Raw genomic sequence first — 25,177 nt, 5'->3', positions numbered from 1 at the left:
GTAACTCAGAGCTGTAGCAGGCCTTGGAATATTGGCTCCGTAAAATACAGAAACATTTAGAAAATATTGGGGTGCACAGCCACGCCCCTACTGGTAATTTCCTTATATTTTATCGGGGGGGGGGGGGGGGGGGGGGGAGGGGCAAGTGCTCCCAGTGCTCCACATCCTTTTACGGCCCTGTTACTACTCGTCTTGGACTTTGCCGTAGGCATCAGTGAAACTCCTAATAACTCGATAATAAGTTAGAGTGTTATCGAGAGATCACAATTTTCTTTTTGGTTACAAAATAGATGTTATATGCACGTGTGCGACTAAAGGCGGCCATACGTGAAAAACTGCTCTGAACCTGATTATTGCCTCCCCATTAATGCGCGGATGACTCTGGCACCTTTGTGTTATACAGTTCGCTAGATAGGTGTGCTGGGACCGAAATCTTAGCCGAGTGTCCATCCTCGGGGACCCAGGGCGGACTGAGCGGAAGCGAGCGCTGAGCGTAACGAGTGCGAGCCGGAAGCTGACGAGCGCGCGTCGTTACGCTCAGCGCTCGTTTTCGCTCAGTACGCCCTGGGTTCCCGTGGATGCCGAGTGTCTGGAACACTATGGTCTTTCTTATATTTTCATTTCATTACATGTGAGGACGTTCGATCCTCGGCCATATGCAGGCGCTATCTAAGATTCTTGGATACGAAGGCCTGTATATCTTCGATAGGAAAAGATCAAGAGGAAGGTACCTCGAATGGTCTTTGGCGAGCTTGCGAGCACCCCGTATTTTATGCAAGACCGAGCATTTTCAGATTTTAAATAAATCTAGCATGGCGGAAAAAATTGCGCGAGCATGCGAGCATTAGCCGAAAACTGCGAGCACATCGAAATTTCGGGGGACCATTCGGGGGCCCTAGAGGGGGAGGGCTATGTACGTCTGCAAAACCCGTTTCCAATTCCGCCTCTCATAGATAGATGGCTAGGTAGCAAAGCCTCCTGCCTAGAGAAATCGCATTTCCGATTGATATATTATCTTTCGTCTTTTGTCGTCGTCGGACGAAGCTTTTTCGCCTAAGGATGGATTTACAGCAGCTAAGAACCCCTGCCTTTCTAGTTGATATCACACAACTCAAGAAAAACTGTGCTGCAATGATCGACCGCTGTAGGATGTTGGGAATCACCTTACGTCCACACATGAAAACACACAAGACTTTGTAAGTATCCCTTAGGTAATCACGTGTCGTCCACACATGAAAACACACAAGACTTTGTAAGTATCCCTTTGGTAATCACGTGTCGTCCACACATGAAAACACACAAGACTTTGTAAGTATCCCTTGGTAATCACGTGTCGTCCACACATGAAAACACACAAGACTTTGTAAGTATCCCTTTGGTAATCACGTGTCGTCCACACATGAAAACACACAAGACTTTGTAAATATCCCTTTGGTAATCACGTGTCCTTTCGGACAAATTTCGCTATTGTGTATGATGACTTTTCACGTAAACTCAAACAACATTTTGGTGCTGTGTATTCTGATACAAAGGGTATCCTGTTAACATACCTGTCAACCCAAAAAAATCTCAGTGCTTGAGATTCTTTCAGGGGGAGGGGTGGGGTATGTTCATTTTTGGGAGGGGTGGGTATACCCTCGCAGGCATTTGCCGTACAGAAAGCTCTCTCGCACGAATCCACTTAGATCTTACAAAGGTATTAGATAAATTGTGGTATGCAAGCGGAATATTGTTTTAATTATTTAAAAAGGAAATAGGCAAAATGTTGATTTTCTATAGAAAATTTTTTCGGAAGCATAGAAATGGTAAAAAAAGAGGGAGATCTGGTGCTCAATGCGGAGAGCGGGAGAAGGGGTCAGGTATGTGTAAATCACCTGAATGGTGAAGGGAGGGGGGGGATGGGTTGCTGGGGTTGGGGTAACTCACCCAGGATAAGTGCAATCATGTGTTATCAAGTGCGTCTGAGTGCCATTAAGTGTGGTTGTGTGCAATCATATGGAAACAACTTCGATCTGTTTTGGTTGAATGTTCAAGTAGCTGCCATTATGTGCGATCAAGTGCAATCATATGGAAACCAGACTTTATACTAAGATACTGCCTTTGAAGACATGTTTTTAGGAAATATTAAAGAAATAAGAATGGGGAATAGGGATAAGGGGGGAGGAAACAAATGAGAATAGGAAAAATTGCATTATCATCTTGAGAAAATATTCCAATTCAGATGATTTCTCATACAATTTAAGTTGGTTAAGGACCAAAAATGATTATGTATTATAAGTATTGCTATAAAAAGGTTCATATCACTTCTACATTTTAAAATTATTTACTTGAGGTCTAACAGATTTTCCCTTCAAGCCAGAAAATCTACCTATTTAAATCAAAGTATGTATTTCTAAAGGTGTAATGATGAAATATGGATTGTTTTCTCTTATCAGAGAGGCAGCAAGATACATGACAGATGGTGGCAATATGGGCATAGTTGTTTCCACTCTTTCAGAAGCAGAATTCTATGCAGCAGGTGGCTATCACGATATAACTTATGGTTATCTTATCACGACAGACAAACTTCCACAAGCCTCAGAACTCACTAGAAAGCTTAAACACTTCTATGTGTTTGTGGACAGTTACCCAACTCTTAAAGCTCTTGGCAGCTACAAACTGGCTGATGGGAAAAAGTGGGAAGTGCTACTTGCTGTTGATGCCAGAAGTAACAGAGGTATTTGCCTAGAGTCTGGGTTGAAAGGGGTGGGGGCAAGTTCAGAACATGACAAACCCAAAAATACCTGGCCCTGAATTTTATACTCTTACATTACATATTTTACCATTCATAGTACAGAGTTCATAATAGAGATTATGTATCCCATGTTTTTATTAACCCCAGGGAACCAAAGACTGGGGGATCTCATTCATTTGAAATTTATAGTTCTTTTTCTTCGGATGTAAGTGCAGTTTAACAGCATATTTGCCAACCTTGTAAGCTAAAAACTGGAAGGTTGTGCTTTAAATACAAAAACTGTATAAGAAATTATTGATGAATTGTACTGGGAAATAAAGGGGAAATAAAGACTGGGAGTCTCCTGCAAAAATTGGGAGGTTTTGCAGGTATGAGTTATTGAATTGTACACTCCCAAACATCATCTGAATTTTTTTGTAACATTTGGTTGACAAAACTAAGTATACTAAGTTATGCTATTGTGGTGTTCTTTTTGTAGAGGGCATTATGTATGATGACCGAGAGCTGATTTCACTAGCCAAAGCCATTGCAAATGAGGCAAATGTGACATTTTGTGGACTCTACACACATTGTGGGAATTCATATTATGTACAGGGAGAACAGGCCATAAAACACAGTGGTCAGATTACATTAGACAGGATGATAAATGTCAGAAACAGGTATGCTGTAGTCTGCCATAATTCGTCTTTCTCTCCATTTGTCTGCCTGTCAGTTCATTCTAATGTTTTTAATGTCTTTCTTTGCCTGTTTGTGTGTCTTTGCCCACAGGCAGCCCAAGGCTACTGTCAGTGGTTTATAAAGGATTGTATGGGACGGAGCAAAAAAATGGCAAGTTTTCCCAAAATAAGGTCTAAGGTGGTAGCTTGAATTTTTGTATAGAGGTTCTTTATGTTATGTAAACCAACATATCAAAAAGTATTTTTTTCTAATGGATTCGTCTTCGAGATATGAGGCTTGAAGTGTAATTTTCAAATGTTCAAATTATGAATTTTCCTCGTTTTTAGGGAGAAGTTGGGCTCTGATCAGAAATTAAGCCAACTTTGCTCGCTTATATCTAAATTTCAAATCTTCAAAATTTCTTTAAAATTTGGAATTAAGCTTTTGGTCAGAGGAACTCCTTGTATGCTGAATCTTGAGCTTATATATTGAGAATTGGAAAATTTCATGCCATTTTTTTCCTCTGTCTTGTATGGGGGAATTTATATATTCGCGAAAAAAATACTTTATAATGTGAAAAATAAATTTTTAGACCATGTAATATTGTAAGGAACACAATTTGTAGTGGGCTTTAAACTCGCTCTGCTGACGTTCTATTGGCAAAATTGAAATAAAGGAAAACTCAAACACAATATTACATGGTCTAAAAGTTTTATTTTTCAGGATAAAGTATTATTTTCGCTTCCATATAAATTCCCCCATACATTCCTTGACCTGTAACTTTTACAAAGACCTGTAACTTGTACAAAGACCTATAACTTGTACAAAGAGCTGTAACTTGTACAAAGACCTGTAACTTGTACAAAGACCTGTAACTTGTACAAAGACTTGTAACTTGTACAAAGACCTGTAACTTGTACAAAGACCTGTAACTTGTACAAAGACCTGTAACTTGTACAAAGACCTGTAACTTGAAGGTTATCTGCTTTCATAGGTTAAGTGCAGAAGGGATACAATGTAAAATAACTGGTATTGGCTCTACACCAAATTGCTCAGTACCAATATCAGATTACCAAGGCTTGACAGAGTTCCATCCTGGAAATTACGTATTCTATGGTGAGTTGCAAGATCTAAAATAATTATATCTTTGTTAATAACATCTTGTTTGAATTTAAAAATCCTATTTTCACTAAAAAAGGAAAGCAGCTATGTAAGATGCTTACCACCAGTGTAAAAGGAGACACAAGCGGAGAAGGAATTAAAGAAAATAGGGTCCCATTTTCGTCCTTCTCCAAGTCCACTTCGGACTTTTAAACAAACTCATAAGGGATGAAAAATTGGCCTGACACACAAGCTAAGTCCACTTTGGTTTTCTTATCTGTTCCCTTTGCCAGTAAAAGTCTGACTTCAGTACCTTAATCTGCTGTGTCAACTCAATTGTGTGTTAAATGGCACAAGTAAATGGCAAGAGTAAATGGTGTAGTCTAGCCCAATTTTCTAATAGTGCTGAAAGATTGTACGAGTAGTCAAATAACTAGAGGGCCCAAAAGGACTCTACCAACCTCATTGGTGTTTTTGTTTCGTGCACTATTTTTTGTGCTGTTTTCCAGATTACCAACAAATGTGCATTGGCTCATGCAAGTTGAGCGATATTTGTGTGCGAGTTCTGACACGAGTGATCGGTCACTATCCCTTAAAAGGTCACTTCCTGATAGACTGTGGGTTTACTGGCATTAGTCATGATGGTATGCGACGGCTGCCACAGAATGACTTTTGTCTAGTTGATGGCCATCCAGAGCTCAAGTAAGTTTTGTACTATTTAAAACACTAGGAGTGTTTTCTCGGGATAATTATTTTAAATGTGTTTACTATTTAAAATATTGTGTATTTTGTCCATGTCATTATGTTATCAATATTAATACAATTAAGACATAAAACGTTTTGCAATAATACTCTATTTACCACGGCATGTTTTATTGTCAACTTCTAGAATTACAAAAGGTATGATACATAGCCAATATTTTCTATTTTTTTACGTTTTATTAATTCAAGCTTGTCACCCTGGTGACCTTTCAGGTTGGTTGCCATGACTCAGGAGATTGCCACTGTTCGGTCAAGCAATGAGAGTGAAGCTCTTGACTTTGAGAAATATCCAATTGGCTCATTTTTGGAAATAATTCCTTATCACGTAAGTAATCGTGATAATAAGTAATAACGGTAAAGTACCCGACGTAAATATTTATAGGGGTAGATAATCTTAGCCTTGAAGGCGGTAAGAGCAAAATGGAATTGCTTCTTTTTCGAGAAAGAAAATAGCTAAGTTAATGCGAAGGGCCTGGCTAAACTAGGCGCCATGTCGAGAAAGACGTGTACGTGCGACATGTCTCCTAAATGTTTCTTAGTTTAGCCACCACCGAAAACATGTAGTGCGCGAGAAATTTTGTAGAGCGTGACACGAAAACGTTTCTCAACTACACTCTTTTTTTTATTAGAAAAATATTTTTTATATAAGAACGTCCAGCCTGAGATTTCACCAAATTTTAAGAACATGCTAAGAACATGCCAAGGCTCAGAAAAGCAGAAAAAAATACTTTTTTTAGTCCTGATGCGTTCGAAAATACAAAATCTAATTGTTCTCATAGTAACAACCTTATTATTGATCATTAGTGTAATTCTCTTTCTAATAATTCATTGGGTATTATATTCGTATGTACATATAAATTCAAGCACATCGTTAAGAACATATTCAGCCTTAAAATGTCCCAAAAATAAGAACGGACCAGCCTCAACTGAAAAGTAGACGTTCTTATAAAAACATGCATCCGAGAAACTTTTCTTTGTCGCTGCTACAAGATTTCGCGTGCGCTGCAATGTCTCTCTGGGTGTAATATCGCACTCGACATTTTGGCGGGTTTAAGGTACGAGATTTAGTGGTGATTACTGCTTGCAGGGCGCTGGCTACAGATTAAAAATACACAGGGCCTTTTTTGAATTGTTGTGTTGTTGAGTGGAGGAAAAGTTGGAAAGTATCCACTCACTCCCGAAACATTGAAATCCAAGTGATTGAGCAAAATAGCCGCAGGAAACCCCTTTTCAAAATCTTTCCAAAACAGTTCATGCGTGACACTAGCGAGACAGATTCTTTTCATTGTATGTTTCTGTCTGTCTCGGCAGAATTGATTGCGATAGCCGATGGGGTGTTACTCAGTATTGCTTGGGCAGTTTAAAATGGACACAATTGCTTTCCTTGAGGTTATTAATTATCATTTTCCCTTGCAAGGCATGTGCGACTGCTTATATGCACCACAAATACTTCATCCGAGAGAATGGGAAGATTGTGGACGAGTGGATACCTCACCACCAAGGCTGGTAGAGTAAAAGGGAATCGTGTCGCAGAGATGATAGTTTTTAGAACTGTTAAGCCCCCGTGCAAATTGCGCCAGCACCTGCCAGCATTGCTGGCGAATTCTTGCTCGACAGACCACATGACAAAGGAAATGTCAGAAAGTCCATTTCTTATTTTGACATTTCCTGTAGTCAGTCAAGCGAAAATTCGCCAGCAATGCTGGCAAGTGCTGGCGCAGTTTGCGCTGAAATTAATACACCTATTTCAAATAAGGTTGCACTCGGAGAATCTGTGAATCGTAACCCGTAGTGCTTCATGGGTATCAAGTAAATAAGGAATAAGCGTAAACAAAATACAAATCCAGGTTTCAAAAGCTGTAGATTTATTGTTTATGTTATTGTGATCATTCACATGACTTTCAGATACAAGAATTCGGTTGTTTGAACGCTACTCATGAACCATCGTGGTGATTTTTTTTTTTAAATTAGGTGTATAATCATATACCAGAACAGAAAAATTATTTGAAAGCTAGTGCAGGCTGATGACGTCATGCTGTCGACCAATCAAAAATGTTCGTTGAACAGACGTAGCGCTTTTAATAGTATAGATAGGTTATTATTGTAAAATGCAAGATACCAAAAAAATGTGTCAAAACTAATGAGAGTCTTACAGTACGAGGCACGCTACCGAGGCCACCTTAACAGTTTTGTGAAGTAAGCCAATAAGGATGCGAGAAACGTACTATCCGATACGTTGCGCGCCACCGTGGCCACCATGAAAATCTTGTGAAGTAATCCAATAAGGATGCGAGAAACGTACTATCTGATACGACGCGCGCTACCGTGGCCACCTTAACAGTTTTGTGAAGTAACCCAATAAGGATGCGAAAAACGTGCTATCTGATACGACGCGCGCTACTGTGGCCACCTTAACAGTTTTGTGAAGTAAGCCAATAAGGATGCGAGAAACGTACTATCCGATACGTTGCGCGCCACCGTGGCCACCATGAAAATCTTGTGAAGTAATCCAATAAGGATGCGAGAAACGTACTATCTGATACGACGCGCGCTACCGTGGCCACCTTAACAGTTTTGTGAAGTAACCCAATAAGGATGCGAAAAACGTGCTATCTGATACGACGCGCGCTACTGTGGCCACCTTAACAGTTTTGTGAAGTAATCCAATAAGGATGCGAGAAACGTACTATCTGATACGACGCGCGCTACCGTGACCACCTTAACAGTTTTGTGAAGTAATCCAATAAGGATGCGAGAAACGTACTATCTGATACGACGCGCGCTACCGTGACCACCTTAACAGTTTTGTGAAGTAACCCAATAAGGATGCGAAAAACGTACTATCCGATACGTTGCGCGCCACCGTGGCCACCATGAAAATCTTGTGAAGTAATCCAATAAGGATGCGAGAAACGTACTATCTGATACGACGCGCGCTACCGTGGCCACCTTAACAGTTTTGTGAAGTAACCCAATAAGGATGCGAAAAACGTGCTATCTGATACGACGCGCGCTACTGTGGCCACCTTAACAGTTTTGTGAAGTAAGCCAATAAGGATGCGAGAAACGTACTATCCGATACGTTGCGCGCCACCGTGGCCACCATGAAAATCTTGTGAAGTAATCCAATAAGGATGCGAGAAACGTACTATCTGATACGACGCGCGCTACCGTGGCCACCTTAACAGTTTTGTGAAGTAACCCAATAAGGATGCGAAAAACGTGCTATCTGACACGACGCGCGCTAGCGTGGCCACCTTGACAGTTTTGTGAAGTAACCCAATAAGGATGCGAGAAACGTGTTATCTGACACGACGCGCGCTAGCGTGGCCACCTTGACAGTTTTGTGAAGTAATCCAATAAGGATGTGAGAAACGTGCTATCTGATACGACGCGCGCTACTGTGGCCACCTTGACAGTTTTGTGAAGTAAGCCAATAAGGATGCGAGAAACGTAATATCTAATAGGACGCGCGCTACCGTGGCCACCTTGACTGTTTTGTGAAGTAAGCCAATAAGGTCGAGAGAAACGTAATATCTAATAGGACGCGCGCTACCGTGACTACCTTGACGAAGTAAGCCAATAAGGATGCGACAAACGGGCTATCTGATACGACGCGCGCTAGCGTGACCACTTTGACGTGTTTGTGTAGTAAACCAATAAGGATGCGAGTATCGTTTTATCTGATACGATGCGCGCTACCGTGGCAACCTTGAAACTTTTGTCAATTCAAAACTGGATAGGATCCTTTTAGTTCTAAAGTTCATAGTTATAAAGTTTATTTCAATTTCAAACCCAAGCTAACGAGATTCTTAAAACCGCTTGGTACAGGTGGCCACTGTAGCGCACGTTAAAGTTATTCCATTCGAATTTTTTTTTTAAATATTTGCCAAAGGTTGGGCCCTTCAATTACCCTGTAAAGAAGACATTTTTTTTTTACGGTGAGCTCGCTAGATTCAAGTTTGCAGTCGCAGAGAGGTTCAAAAAATAAGTGAAAGCGTAAGGAACGCGGTCATTTAATGGACTGGAAGATATAAATATTTGTTTTCTAATTCGATTTTTTTTTTTTGCCGCCAGTTCGTTTGCTCGATTGTTTTCGCTGAATAATATCGCTATACCTTTTTTTTGTGGTTGATTTTTTTTTCTAGAGAGTGTTCGAGATGTTTTTTTTGTATTTTCGTTACCGGTCCGTGGGATACCAAATGTCTGGTCCTAATGAGATTGGATAAAATGATTAAAAGAAACGCGGGCTGAAGGACACTCAGTATCATAGTATTAGTGGCTTTGCCTTGAAGACTATACGAAGAAGCAAACGTTTGTTCGGGATTTCTTCCATTTTATTAACAAAAATAAAATCTTTTTTTTTTTTAATTAAGACACGTAAACACTTGGTGATTCAATCTGGAAGCACGCTACAGTTTGCTTGCACGGTGACAGTACTGAAAACCCAAAAATTGATTCTAAATATTCGTAGGAAGGTCTAACATATCTTGAATTTAAATACTTTGTAGTGTTGAGAACGGATTATAGTTGTTATTGAAAAAAAGATTAGAAATCGATATCTGAATGCGTTTGGATTTTATCAGGGTTCACAAGGTACCAAACTTTCGCCTTTCCAGGCGCTTGAAGTGGTAAGAAAGTAGAAAACAAATCGATTATTTTGGTTTTGATAAAACTATAAGAATATATGCCGACTCTCCTTGTCGAGTTTTTTGGACAAAAGGTATCACACAAAGGATTTTCTCTATGGTTTTAGTACTGTATCGTCTTTTGTATTAGGGTAAGCGAAGGGCTGAAGCATCTGGATGAAGCCTGAGTCATCGGCTTGGCTTTATCTTGCTCTCTAAAAGGAAAAAAAATATATAACAAATGTCTTAAACTATAGTCCTCCAGAGGTAACGATTACCTAAAGATTTTTTTGGGAAATAATTTTATTGATAACCGCGAGTGTTAGTTATCATGATATGGCATCATTCCCCGAATGGTCTTTTGCGAGCACTTGCGAGCACCCCGTTTTTTTTTTTTATGCGAGACCGAGCATTTTTAGGCCGAAAAAATTGCGCAAGTATGCGAGCACGGCGGAAAAAAATTGCGCGAGTATGCGAGCACATCAAAATTTCGGGGGACCAGTCCCTCCTTTTTAAGATGCATTCTCCGCTCTATTCTTTCACATCTTTTACCTGGACGTTTTTCGTCGTTTTGCGTAAGTTTTGCGCGTTTCAACGACCTCTTGCCGTAGACCGCTGACCTCAGCCTCTAGATCCACGTGTTTCCGGCGTCGCCTTCGTCGTTTGGCGGCTGATGATTTACTGTTAAGGCGGCGCATAGCGGAACTGACCATACGTTCTGCTCTAGGACGGGGTCGGCGGGGACTTGTTCGTTGTCTTAAGAGTCAGATTTCTCCTCAGCACCGTCCTCCTTTTTGATGGTGGAAGGAGTATGATTCACTCGGTTCACTAAATGCTGATTCATGCATGCTTCCCTCGACCGTGCCGTAAAACCACTCATAACAGCCTCTTGATAAACATGTTTCCAGCGTTTTTTTCGTTGTTTGGTCGTAAGTAAAAGTAATTACAAAAATCCCCTTCCCTTCTCCCGACAATGATATTCAGTCCCCCTTGCTCTTGCGGGGCTTGAACATCATCAAAATCTTCTTGGAGCTGAACCGACCAAAGCAAGAATCGGATTGGCTGGAAAAAAATCACAACATGTCAGGGGGAAAAAAATAGGAAAATGACCTTTGGGAAACCATAGCCACATAATAGCGAAAGTGACATCATTGACATCTTCAGGGAAATGAAAACGCTAATAATTCCCTCAAATTATTGTACAGCACCCTAATTTGATTTGGAAGGTAATAGCATAACCATCTTCCAGTGCTTACGACGTTTGAATCTACGTGCTCCCATACACGGTACACAGCAAACATAAAACACCCTTACCTTCTGGTGCTCTGCTCCTCTGATTTCGTCACTTTCGGTGCTGATGTTCCAGTCGTTTCTCGCCCGACCGGGACGTCTCCCATGGGAGTCTCGGTCTTGACGCCGGCACCGTCTTGTTTTCTCGTCTTGTTCGCGCTATTGGATGCCGATTGTCTACACGACTCCCTTGGATGGCACGTGACGTCATAGCCTGGAACAAAGACTCTTTTTCAACGTACACATCACAAGCCCCAATTTTGAGTATAAAACATGGCGAGCGCTTAATTGCATGCTCGAAGATCTAGCGTATTTTGAGAACGCTCCCAACCCCTTTTGTTACCGAGAAAAAAAAGCGCTGGATCCTGCAGCATGGCTTAATTAGTTTCAATTTCTTGATAAGATTTATCTAAGCGAATACGCATACAATTTTAGAACGATTTTTTAAAATTCTTTTAAAATCCTGAAAAGTCAAACAACAAAGATTGCAACAGTTTTACAGTTAGAAATACAAGCTCTGCTTGTTAGCCTGGGGTTTATACTAAACACACGTTGGAACCCACACTTTCAAATACACTCACCGAACGTTCCTCGTCGTTTTGCCGAATGCTGACTCATCCGCGTTTTCCTCGACCTCTTGCCGTAGACCGCTGACCTCAGCTTCTAGATCCACGTGTTTCCGGCGTCGGCTTCTTCGTTTGGCGGCTGTAAGTTTGCCGTTAAGGCGGCGCACACCGGAACTGATCATACGAGGGCGTTCTTGCTCTAGAACGGGGTCAGCGGGAACTTGTTCTTTGTCTTTAAAGTCAGATTTCTTCTCAGAAATGCCTTCCTCTTTGATGGTAGGAGTATGATTCACTCCGTTTATTCACAGTTACTTAATGCTGATTCATTTCTGTTTTCCTCGACCGTGCCGTAAAACCACTAATCACAGGCTCTTGATCAACATGTTTCAGGCGTTTTCTTCGTTGTTCGGTCGTAAGTAAAATATGTTTAAAAATCCCCTACCCCCTCCCCCGACATGATATTCAGTCCCCCCCTGCTCTTGCGGGGCTTGAACATCATCAGAAGCTTCTTGGAGCTGAACCGACCAAAGCGAGAGTCGGATTGGCTGAAAATCACACACAAAAGTATGTCACGAAAAAGAGTACAGCAAAACGGCTTTTTTGGGGAAACCATAACCGGATAATAGCAATAGCAACAACAATGACATCATCATGACAATGAAAACACTATTCAAACTTCCCTCAAATTATTGTGCAGCAAACTAATTTGATTTGAAAAAATAATAGTATAACCATCTTCCAATCTCCACGACGTTTGAATCTACGTGGTCCCATACACGGTACACAGCAAACCCAAAACGCGCTTACCTTCTGGTGCTCTGCTCCTCTGATGACGTTACTTCCGGTGCTGATGTCCCAGGCGTTCCTCCAGTCATCTGCACGGCTCCCTTGGATGGCACGTGACGCTTGTAAGCCTGGAATAAAGACACATTATCAACCTACACCAAGCAGGACGGCATGTTGTGTGCGCATCCATGATCTGAATCTGATCCCCCCGTCACATTGAGAGAATAATGCCCACTTCTGATCTTTTTAGGGGTTGCAGGCTTCTAAACCTCCCTAGCATGTTTGTAGTTAAAATGAATGAAATACTCTACTTCGGTCCCCCATTACCCCTCCTTAAAAGGCCACCTTTTTTGTTAGCCTGATGTATATGGGAACTACACGTTCAAATCCACACTTCAAATCCACTCACCGGGACTTTCCTCGTCGTTTTGCCGAATGCTGACTCATCCGCGTTTTCCTCGACCTCTTGCCGTAGACCACGGACCTCAGCTTCTAGATCCACGTGTTTCCGGCGTCGCCTTCGTCGTTTGGCGGCTGATGGTTTGCCGTTAAGGCGGCGCACAGCGGAACCCACCATACGCTGGCGTTCTTGCTCTAGGACGGGGTCGGCGGGGACTTGTTCGTTGTCTTTAGAGTCAGATTTTGCCTCTGCACCTTCCTCCTCTTTGATGGTGGAAGGAGTACGATTCACTCCGTTCACGTAATGCTGATTCATTCATGTTTCCCCGACTTTGCCGTAAAACAACTGATCGCAGCCTCTTGATCAACATGTTTCAGGCGTTTTCTTCGTTGTTCGGTCGTAAAATATGTTTAAAAATCACCTACCCCCTCCCCCGACATGATATTCAGTCCCCCCTGCTCTTGCGGGGCTTGAACATCATCAGAAGCTTCTTGGAGCTGAACCGACTAAAGCGGGAGTCGGATTGGCTGAAAATCACACACAAAAGTATGTCATGAAAAAGAGTACAGCAAAACGGCTTTTTTGGGGAAACCATAACCAGATAATAGCAATAGCAGCAACATTGACATCATCATGACAATGAAAACGATATCGGCAATTCCCCCTAATTTGTTTGAGAATATAATAGCAAAACCATCATTAAGTCCCCCACGACGTTTGAATCTACGTGTTTCGATACACAGGAAACCCAAAACGCGCTTACCTTCTGGTGCTCTGCTCCTCTGATGACGTTACTTCCGGTGCTGATGTCCCAGGCGTTCCTCGCTCGACCGGGACGTCTTCCATGGGAGTCTCGGTCTTGGCGTCGTGTTTTATTTTCTCGTCTTCTTCGCCCTCTTGGATGCCAGTCATCTGTACGGCTCCCTTGGATGGCACGTGACGCTTGTAAGCCTGGAATAAAGACACATTCTCAACCTACATCAAGCAGGACGGCATGTTGTGTGCGCATCCATAATCTGAATCTGATCCCCCCGTCACATTGAGAGAATAATGCCCACTTCTGATCTTTTTAGGGGTTGCAGGCTGCTTAACCTCCCTAGCATGTTTGTAGTTAAAATTAATGAAATACTCTACTTCGGTCCCCCATCACCCCTCCTTAAAAGACCACCTTTTTTGTTAGCCTGATGTATATGGGAACTACACGTTCAAATCCACACTTCAAATCCACTCACCGGGACGTTCCTCGTCGTTTTGCCGAATGCTGACTCGTCCGCGTTTTCCTCGACCTCTTGCCGTAGACCGCTGACCTCAGCTTCTAGATCCACGTGTTTCCGGCGTCGCCTTCGTCGTTTGGCGGCTGATGGTTTGCCGTTAAGGCGGCGCACAGCGGAACTCACCATACGCTGGCGTTCTTGCTCTAGGACGGGGTCGGCGGGGACTTGTTCGTTGTCTTTAGAGTCAGATTTTGCCTCTGCACCTTCCTCCTCTTTGATGGTGGAAGGAGTATGATTCACTCCGTTCACGTAATGCTGATTCATTCATGTTTCCCCGACTTTGCCGTAAAACAACTGATCGCAGCCTCTTGATCAACATGTTTCAGGCGTTTTCTTAGTTGTTCGGTCGTAAGTAAAATATGTTTAAAATCCCCTTCCCCTACCCCCAACATGATATTCAGTCCCCCTTGCTCTTGCGGGGCTTGAACATCATCAGAAGCTTCTTGGAGCTGAACCTACCAAAGCGAGAGTCGGATGGGCTGAAAATCACACACAAAAGTATGTCACGAAAAAGAGTACAGCAAAACGGCTTTTTTTTGGGAAACCATAACCGGATAATAGAAATAGCAACAACAATGACATCATCATGACAATGAAAACACTATTCAAAATTCCTTCAAATTATTGTATAGTAAACTAATTTGATTTGGAAGATAAAAGTATGACCATCTTCCAATCTCCACGACGTTTGAATCTACGTGGTCCCATACACGGTACACAGCAAACCCAAAACGCGCTTACCTTCTGGTGCTCTGCTCCTTTGATGACGTCACTCCCGGTGCTGATGTCCCAGGCGTTTCTCGCTCGACCGGGACGTCTTCCATGGGAGTCTCGGTCTTGGCGTCGTGTTTTGTTTTCTCGTCTTCTTCGCCCTCTTGGATGCCAGTCATCTGCACGGCTCCCTTGGATGGCACGTGACGCTTGTAAGCCTGGAATAAAGACACATTCTCAACCTACATCAAGCAGGACGGCATGTTGTGTGCGCATCCATGATCTGAATCTGATCCCCCCGTCACATTGAGAGAATAATGCCCACTTCTGATCTTTTTAGGGGTTGCAGGCTGCTTAACCTCCCTAGCATGTTTGTAGTTAAAATGAATGAAATACTCTACTTCGGTCCCCCATCACCCCTCCTTTAAAGGTCACCTTTTCTTTAGCCTGTTGTTGGGAACAACACGTTCAAATCAACACTTCAAATCCACTCACCGGGACGTTCCTCGTCGTTTTGCCGAATGCTGACTCATCCGCGTTTTCCTCGACCTCTTGCCGTAGACCGCTGACCTCAGCTTCTAGATCCACGTGTTTCCGGCGTCGCCTTCGTCGTTTGGCGGCTGATGGTTTGCCGTTAAGGCGGCGCACAGCGGAACTCACAATACGCTGGCGTTCTTGCTCTAGGACGGGGTCGGCGGGGACTTGTTCGTTGTCTTTAGAGTCAAATTTTGCCTCTGCACCTTCCTCCTCTTTGATGGTGGAAGGAGTACGATTCACTGAAATCGGCAAAACAAAATAAATAACTGCAGTCGAACACAGTTTTCAAAAAGGCGCCAAAAGATAACCCTGGTTTACATGTATTATCCATTCTTCTATGAAGATGGATTATTTGATATAGAGATAACGGCAAATGTTTTCCAGGGGCCGGTTGCACAAAGCCTGGATAAGTCTTATCCACCGGTTAAATGCTTATCCAGCGGATAAAAGTTATCCGATTTGCGTGATTCGGTTGCACAAAGCCTGAATAAAAGTTACCCAGCGGTTAAAGTTAAAGACTGCTCGAATTCCATAATGTGTAGTTCCAGAAAATATCCATACCCCCCCTCCCATTGAGGGAATTGGACATTCCGGGGGGTGGGGAGTTCAGACGCCCAGGAATTTCCAGAGGGGAGGGGGGGAGGTAAATGCCCTTTTTCCCTAACAGTTACTGTATTTATCTTTTTCCAGGGGGTTGGAAATTCCAGAGGGGTGGGGTGGGGGGTCATACCTCTACACAATGATAACGGTAACAGTAAATCTATCTTAAAAGCAAATAATGTCACTTCGCAGGCTGAATGTACCTGAATATAGATCATCTTCCGATGCAAGAGCTCATTACCTTTAAGGCTTAGCTGTTTCTTTAGATCTTTTTCGCTATCTAGACCGTCCGTTTTCCGGAGAGCATCAGCCATAACTTGAGCCTCCTTCAGTAGGCGCTCACAGCTGTTGGATCCGCCGTCTCGGAGGCTCTTCCCTCGAGGTTCTTCCACGGTCGCAGCGACAGCTTTCCGGTGCACATGTACCCCATCACAAGTCTTCTTCTTCAAGTCTTCTTCGAGTTTCTTGATCCTCTTAGCATTTTGGAGGTTCTCGAGTTGCTCTCCCTGGCTCTGGAGAATCGCGCTGTCTCGTTCAGTCCTCATCTGCTCAATGTTTTTCTCCAGCTCAGCGATGGATTCGTTTCGCTCCAGGAGTGCTTGCTCGAGACACTTGATCTTAAGGTCTTCGTTGGCCTTTTCCTCAGCAGAAGTAGCGGCGATGGTGGTATTGGCTTCGGCGTTTTCCACAATGTTCTCGCCGTCACCTTTTGGACGGTCCTCGGTTGATTTCGTCTGCTCGGCTAACTGTCGTTGCAGAAGCTCGACAGATAGTTCCATTTCTTTGTTTCTCGCCTCGGACTATAATAATAATCACCATGATCACACAAGATCATAATTTTCAATATACGAAGAAAAGAAGCATATCATCAAAATTATCGTCTTCATCTCACCATCACCATAACACTCATCACCATCCTCACCATCACCATAACACTCATCATCATCCTCACCATCACCATAACACTCATCACCATCGTCACCAGCATCACCATAACACTCATCACCATAACACTCATCATCATCACCAGCATCACCGTAACACTCATCATCATCCTCACCATCACCATAACACTCATCAACATCATCCTCACCATCACCATAACACTCATCATCATCCTCGCCATCACCATAACACTCATCCTCACCATCACCATCACCATAACACTCATCATCATCCTCAACATCACCATAACACTCATCACCATAACACTCATCACCATAACACTCATCATCGTCACCAGCATCACCATAACACTCATCATCACATCCTCACCATCACCATAACACTCATCATCATCACCAGCATCACCATAACACTCATCATCGTCACCAGCATCACCATAACACTCATCATCATCCTCACCATCACCATAACACTCATCATCATTCTCACCATCACCATAACACTCATCATCATCACCAGCATCACCATAACACTAATCATCATCCTAACTATCACCATAACACTCATCATCATCCTCACCATCACCATAACACTCATCATCATCATCATCCTCACCATCACCATAACACTCATCATTATCACCAGCATCACCATAACACTCATCATCATCCTAACCATCACCATAACACTCATCATCATCCTCACCATCACCATAACACTCATCATCATCCTCACCATCACCATAACACTCATCATCATCATCATCCTCACCATCACCATCACCATAACATCATCATCCTCACCATCACCATAACACTCATCATCATCCTCACCATCACCATAACACTCATCATCATCCTCACCATCACCATAACACTCATCATCATCCTCACCATCACCATAACACTCATCAACATCATCCTCACCATCACCGTAACACTCATCACCATAACACTCATCATCGTCACCAGCATCACCATAACACTCATCATCATCATCCTCACCATCACCATAACACTCATCATCATCACCAGCATGACCATAACACTCATCATCGTCACCAACATTACCATAACACTCATCATCATCCTCACCACCACCATAACACTCATCATCATTCTCACCATCACCATAACACTCATCATCATCACCAGCATCACCATAACACTCATCATCATCCTAACCATCACCATAACACTCATCATCATCCTCACCATCACCATAACACTCATCATCATCATCATCCTCACCATCACCATAACACTCATCATCATCACCAGCATCACCATAACACTCATCATCGTCACCAGCATCACCATAACACTCATCATCATCCTCACCATCACCATAACACTCATCAGCATCCTCACCATCACCATAACACTCATCATCATCATCACCATCACCATAACACTCATCATAATCACCAGCATCACCATAACACTCATCATCATCCTAACCATCACCATAACACTCATCATCATCCTCACCATCACCATAACACTCATCATCATCCTCGCCATCACCATCACCATAACATCATCATCCTCACCATCACCATAACACTCATCATCATCCTCACCATCACCATAACACTCATCATCATCCTCACCATCACCATAACACTCATCATCATCCTCACCATCACCATAACACTCATCATCATCACCAGCATCACCATAACACTCATCATCATCATCATAATCATCACCATCACCATCACCATCACCATCACCATCACCATCACCATCACCATCACCATCACCATCACCATCACTATCACCATCAAATACATTACAGATGTGCAACAAAAACGACAAAGACGACGCTGACTACAGTGAGAACATCATAGTAATTAGCATCATTGCCATCACCATTGTCAATATCATTATCGTTATGATCTTCATCATTAAAATTATAATGGCAACATTTTCCTGACATCGGCCAATATCATTAGGTGCATCATTAACATCAAAAATAACAACAATATCATAATCATAAATTAACAACAGCAAAAGCACCATCATCATCATTACCATCTGTAAAAGCACCATCAACAACAAAATAATCAACACAACAATAATCATTACTATTATAATAATAGTAATGATGATGATGATGATTTTACGTGCTTACCTCTGTGTTGAGTTCCTCAAGCCTCGTCACCTCTTTCTTCAAGGCCTCATTGTCAATCATCATGAAGTCGTACTGCAACCACGTGACATTGTTTTCGTTCTTGAGCTCTTTCTGCGCCATTTCCTTTCGCTTCAGGTCCCGTCTCAGGTTGACAATCTCTCTGGTCTTTGCGTCACTGTCGTCTTGACAACACTTCAGGTCAACCATGACGTCATCTTTCTCACAATGAGTCTGCTCAACCTTTGCTGTCAGCTCAGAGATTGCGGCTTGGAGAGACTGGTGCCTTTCATCGGCTTCGGCGGAGGAGGCCTGGAGCTCCTTGATTTTGTCCTTGAGTGATTTGACCTACAAAAGCGAAACCAGTATAAAGCCTATTTTCTCGTCGTATTTCAAAAATACCTCTTTAAACAAAAAGCCAGTATTTCCAATGATCGTATAATCTTATTTCTTCTGTCTACAGTTTTGACGGGCGCTGTATATTATTCCATTAACCATGCCGCCTCTCACCTCCACCAATACATATTATGATATATATTTTTAGGCACTTTTAAAGCCGCATTGTCACCAGTTTACTTCTAGAGGTCCGACAGAAACCTCAACCGTTAAAAGACAAAAGAATCTTTAAGAATCCGAGATATTTAACAGCCCATCCGCTCTAAATTATCAATCACATCCTCAAAGAAACTTCCAATAGACACACTGCTTTCAATATTTTGAAATATTTTTCGCGTTTTTCGTTAAAAATCATAGGATATTGTTAGGTAATCGACCGGAAGTAAACTGGTGACAATGCGGCTTTAAGGCGGAACCACCCTTCTCTTGCGTAGAACTAGGGATATTCCCTCCTTACCTCGGCATCTCTCTTGGAGACTTCAGGGATATTCCCTCCTTACCTCGGCATCTCTCTTGGAGACTTTAGGGATATTCCCTCCTTACCTCGGCATCTCTCTTGGAGACTTCATCCTCCAAGTTTGCCTTGACGATCTTTGCGTCCTGCTGAAGCCATCGGACCATCGCGCGACCGTCCGACTGGGCTGCCTTGAAGTCTCTCTCGATGTCGTCCGTGAACGCCATCATGAGGTCGGACAGGTGGTGGACATAGGCGGACGGGGTGGCCCGGGTGACGCCCTTATCGGACAGGTCAGGTAATGTGACATCGGTGTTGCTGAAGGATGCCTCCGCTGAAGTGGCATCGCGTAGGCGGCGCAGGTGCACATAGACTTTCTCGATATCGGCAAGAATCTCTTGAGTGGCGGGGGAATGGATCTCCGCCTTGGCACCGGACACAACGGTACCGGACAATACGGTACCGGACACTACGGCACCGGACTGTTCAACGGAATGCTTGTTTGGGGCGAGCTTGTTTGGAAGAATGTTGACCTCCTTTAGATAAAAAGACAAAGTATAATCAATAAATATGAATACTGCAATCATAATGACGATTAAAAAAGAAAGAAGATGGGAGACGAAAGAGGGAGAAGAACACCAAAAAAAATGCAAAAACAAAGAAAGCTTACCTTCATTTTTGCGGCAAGTTTTCCGGACTTGCTTGGCGTGTCGACTCGACGCACTTCCCCACACAGGGAGGGGACCCAAGCAGTCACCTTCGCGGGGGGCGTCAACACACGCAGCGGTACAGGGATCTTGGTATTCTCTTGCACCGCGACCTCCATGACAGCCACAGGGTTCCCATGCTGCTGGGCGACTGCAGCGCCATTCTCCGTGATTGCAGACTTCCCTTTTGCTATGGCGGGAAGAGGACTCCTGCGAGGAATCTTAGACACCGGGACCGCGGCACTGGGTGACACTGCCTTCTTGGGATGCGCAGCTTGTCCGGCGTCTTGTCCGGTCTTTCGCTTGATATCGGGGGCCACATCCTTGCTGACTCCCGATGTTGCTCCTTGTTGCGCCTCACACGTTGAGAGCTTCTTTGCAGGAAATGGTCGCCTTACATTCCTTGCATTGGGTGCCTTGGGCGGCACTGGCTTCTTTTGATCCTTAGTGATAAAAATATATGAAAATGGAGTGTTATTGAACATGGCTCAAGAGAGCGCCCATCGATTAACTCAATGCACACATGCCCCTTCATTGGGTCATGTAGAAGCTATCAGAAAATTTCATCACATTGGATTGATGCACCACAGACAAACCAATGGGAGACAAAACAATACAACAGGAATACAAGGAACAATGAGGTAATCCAGCCAATCCTGTTAGGCTTTACGAGCGGACTTCTACACTTCTCTCCCTTCATTGCAATCTGTATCCTAAATTATCATCTGTACAATTTCTTAGACCATGCATACCTTGGTAGAAGCCTTCTTGTCGGTTTGCCCCTGGGGGTTGGTGTTGCCCTTGCTTGGGTCAATCAGGGGCAGCTTAAACTCGTTGCCTTTAATCGCTTTAAGACCGCTGGAGTATGAAAGAGATACAGCTTATAAAATGAGCGAATGAGGGTTGCTTGCCACTTCGCTTACCTGAAATTGTCTATGTGTTTTTTCATTGGTCTCCCCCCCACCCCATCCCAACGCCCTATTTTAACTTCTACATCTACCTTATTATATTTAATTTTCGCGACGTTAAATTTCGTGATTTTGAGATGGCGAAAGTTTGCGACACTTTATTTTCGCGATTTTTCTATTTTCTAAAAACCAGATCACTTTATTTTCGCGATTTCGCGATTTTGATATAATAAAATCAAGCAAAACAAGTGGAATTAAAATGTGCTGTAATCATCAAAACTGACACAATTTGTAACAAAAACAATTCGTGGGCTAAATTTGGTTTTATTAAAATCTATAAATAAAAGTCCAGCTCACCCCTTTAGCGTGCTATATGTACATTAGATGACTAAATAGACAAGGTGTTTCCATAAAGCTTATTAAACGGCAAATAATCCCCAAAGGCTTCTTTTGTGTACTCACTTAATTTTTGCGCACCCTAATTTTCGCGTCACGTTATTTTCGCGAATCTTTTAAAATCGCGAAATTCGCGAAATTATAATGACGCGAATATTTAGTGTAAGAAGGTAACACTAAACATACAATTCCTTGTACAAATGCTCGCAGCCAGTTGCAGTTATTGTTGCTACTGCTATAGATTCATTGTTGCTGCTATTGAAACTTTTGTTCCTAACGCTGTTATTATTTTCGCTGTATGTATGATGTTGTTGTTGTCGTTGTTCTTGTCTAGATGTACTTGCTAGTGTTGTTGTTACCGTTGCTGCGCTCTCTGCTTTTTCGCCCATACTACTCTTACTTTGTTGTTGTCATCTTTGTCGTTATAGAATACCATCATTGTTTTATTTATTTTTGTTATTGTTTGCTCATTTTAGCATTGTTGTTATATTGCCGCTGTTTACTATTTTTTTTCTTTCCTTGAATTTCTTTCTTTGAACTAAAACAATCAATGTTCAATGATATGGGGAATTCCATAGCGGTTTTTACTCTGAAAAAGAGTAAAGAGATTTGTTATCACACATTTTTATCATCCTCTTGATCTCCCTCCATACTTACGTTCTCGCCAATCTTGGCCTAGACCAGAACTCAACAGCATCGAATTCTTTTTTCTACAACAACAAATTGCGCACAATAATAAGTATCAGCAGATTTACCAGATTCCCAAACATAAATTAAGAAATCAATTAATGTATAGCCTTAGATGACAAAAGAAATCCAATAAAAATCATCTTGTTTTGAGAAAAAAAAAAGAATGAAATAGCAAACAAAAAGTTATAGAAATAGAACAAACAAACAAAAACGAAAAAATAAATACACTGGGGATCCCCACACTTGCTAAATTTGCGCACATCATGCTATAAACCATGCTTATTTCCTTGACAAAGAAAATCGACAGCTTATGTCATATGTCATACGAAATTCGCCTTAATTCAGTCTGTAATACTGCCATGGCAATTGAATAAAACCCTATCTATTTTAGACCAGATTTACTATCCAGGATGCACAGAAATAAGTTAATCACGTTCTTATCAGGTGAATAGTCTCACCTTTCTGCCTTTTGTAACCTTGGTTGCTGATCCTTTTGTGATAGCAGGCAGAGAAGGAGCGCAGTTTGGCGGCGCGTCCGCCATTTTTAGACGACCCGCACCAATAGAGAGCAAGCGTTCGGGTGGGTCTCTATGGTAACCTTTCGTGACGCGCGTTAGCATCGTAATTGCACGCGCGCGCGTGACAAACTATAACACAGTAGAAACACAGTACTACAAAACAGGAGTCAAGAGAGCATAAGAAAAGAGAGGGACACTTTGATATTACCCGCGCGCAATGTCGATTCCGAATCCGGCTATTTTTAGTAACCACCACCCCACCACTGCGCGTGAGCATTTTTACTCACCCTACCCCCGCGCTTTGGCGTTTACATCTTGTTGTTTGCCGCTGTTTTGTGACTTGAATTCGAAAAAAAAAAACACCCTATTTGCACAAATACCATCGAAAATTTCATTCTAGCATCAAGGATACGGGCAGTTGCGGTTTATTAAGGGGATGTAGTACTTCGAGGATTGCAAGATTTCGAAAACGACTTTCATTTAAAATCAAGAGCAGAAAACCTCGTGCTTCAAACAACGTGGTTTCTCGTGGTTTCTCATTCATAATCTTCTTAATGGTCAAACGAAATTTGTAAGTTAGACGTTAGATATGATATTGATTTTTGTGAATATTCCGGTGAATTGAAAAGGAATCCAAGAAAAATACATTTCATAAAACTATCCTTGTAGCGAGGGAATGCATTTTTGTGATGATCAAAGCCAGCAAGCTGAAGCATTGAGCTTTTGTAATGGAGAAAATAAAGGGGGGATATTACTGTACTTCTTTATGTCGTTATTATTATATGTTATATTATTATGTTGTTATTAAACAAGCTGGAGTTGGGATTTGAATCAAACCCCGGTATCACAGCCAATTTATCGCTCGTCGGTTTTTTTCTTTCTTCACTTGACTTCTCCGCTCAGACAAACAAAACAGTCAAACTATTCAGGGATTTAGCTTTCTGTGTGTATATTAAGTTAGACTTGTTTTCTTCTTCCGAGTTATTTTACATGATCTCTTTTCATTCCTATCGAGTTGGCAAAACAACAACACGCAACCCGCGGCGGAGCAGGACAAAATAAAAGGAGCAAATCCTCACGCGCAGTGGTGGGGTGGTGGTTACTAAAAATAACAAGATTCGTAATCGACATGGCGCGCGGGTAATACCAAAGTGTTCTTATCTTATGCTCTCTTGATTACGTGGTAATGTTACTGTTTGATTTCTTTTAATAGTGGTAAATCTAAATATGTCGAGAATCAAACTTTTCTTACGACCATTTAAGTAAAGGTGAAAGCAAGCTTTTTACTATTGGCGAAAACAAGACGAAAAAGACTAAAAAAGACTCTGCCACACGTACACTTTTTGGTCGCAACTTGGCCCGCAAAAAATAGCAAGGTAGCGAGGTAGAACATAACGTTTTCGCTGTGACTTCTGGTGCGGGAAGCATGCAGGAGTGCGTTCTAGTCTCCGTGCATAGTTTGAGGGAAAGAAAAACGTTGCAAAGGGGATGTCACACGTAAGGAAACAGCACGTACCACTTGCAATTGTTTTTGCGAAAAAATTGCAAGAGAAAAAATTACGTGTTACAGAGCCTTTTCGAGTTGTGAAAATCATATGAAAGTGAGGTAAGCGGAGACAGAAAGGTAAGAAAATAAGAAACCGTTTCACCCATTCTTTCCCCACTTGCGTCTCATTCAGACCGATCTTCGCACGCGCAGTGAATATCTTACGCTTTTGCTTATCGTCTGCGCTTCCTTTGCTAGTGAAAAGAATTTGAGGTAGAAGTAAGTCCTGAGACTTTTCTCCATCTCCCTTACATCCTATTCTATCTATACTGACTTTACTTGCAGGGCTAATGTTTGAATAACGGTAACATCGCACACTGGACGCGATTGTGCACCAGCGCTAGGTATGGATGGCTATTATTAAATCCGATTACCGTCAGGGCTAATCATCGAGTAACGGGAAAACCGCACGTTCCTTATTCCTGGTTCAGTTCGCTGTTCGGATGCAGCGGCAGCAACCTCCACTTCAGAATTCTC

The 25,177-nt window shown here is 42.4% G+C and overlaps 2 protein-coding genes across 4 annotated transcripts; one reads left to right on the top strand and one right to left on the bottom strand.

The window, feature by feature from the left end:
* Positions 1-514: 514 nt before the first annotated feature.
* Positions 515-6,771, top strand: LOC116613086 (D-threo-3-hydroxyaspartate dehydratase). 2 transcript variants are annotated; one of them, XM_032373702.2, is made up of 7 exons: positions 515-1,196; positions 2,436-2,716; positions 3,213-3,393; positions 4,386-4,507; positions 5,002-5,194; positions 5,468-5,579; positions 6,672-6,771. In XM_032373702.2, the coding sequence occupies exons 1-7, from the start codon at positions 1,060-1,062 to the stop codon at positions 6,762-6,764; spliced, it is 1,119 nt and encodes a 372-aa protein (XP_032229593.2). In that variant the 5' UTR covers positions 515-1,059; the 3' UTR covers positions 6,765-6,771. The 2 variants fall into 2 exon arrangements, with proteins under 2 accessions (XP_032229593.2, XP_048590495.1); XM_048734538.1 differs by having other exon boundaries at positions 1,060-1,419.
* Positions 6,772-12,605: 5,834 nt separating this feature from the next.
* LOC5500948 lies at positions 12,606-23,351 on the bottom strand. Of its 2 annotated transcripts, none has more exons than XM_048734537.1 (11): positions 23,095-23,351; positions 22,604-22,656; positions 21,395-21,500; positions 20,606-21,085; positions 20,025-20,471; positions 19,089-19,433; positions 16,288-16,846; positions 15,405-15,685; positions 14,940-15,127; positions 14,157-14,677; positions 12,606-12,652 (listed from the first exon to the last, which is right to left on the bottom strand). In XM_048734537.1, the coding sequence occupies exons 1-10, from the start codon at positions 23,254-23,256 to the stop codon at positions 14,596-14,598; spliced, it is 2,703 nt and encodes a 900-aa protein (XP_048590494.1). In that variant the 5' UTR covers positions 23,257-23,351; the 3' UTR covers positions 12,606-12,652; positions 14,157-14,595. The 2 variants fall into 2 exon arrangements, with proteins under 2 accessions (XP_048590494.1, XP_048590493.1); XM_048734536.1 differs by lacking the exon at positions 12,606-12,652 and adding an exon at positions 13,807-13,875.
* Positions 23,352-25,177: the final 1,826 nt, after the last annotated feature.

This window comes from Nematostella vectensis, chromosome 11, assembly GCF_932526225.1.
Source record: "Nematostella vectensis chromosome 11, jaNemVect1.1, whole genome shotgun sequence".
In the NCBI taxonomy this organism is placed as follows: Eukaryota; Metazoa; Cnidaria; class Anthozoa; order Actiniaria; family Edwardsiidae; genus Nematostella; species Nematostella vectensis.
The sequence above is the reverse complement of the archived record's forward strand: the minus strand, read 5'-3'. Positions and strand labels throughout refer to the sequence as shown.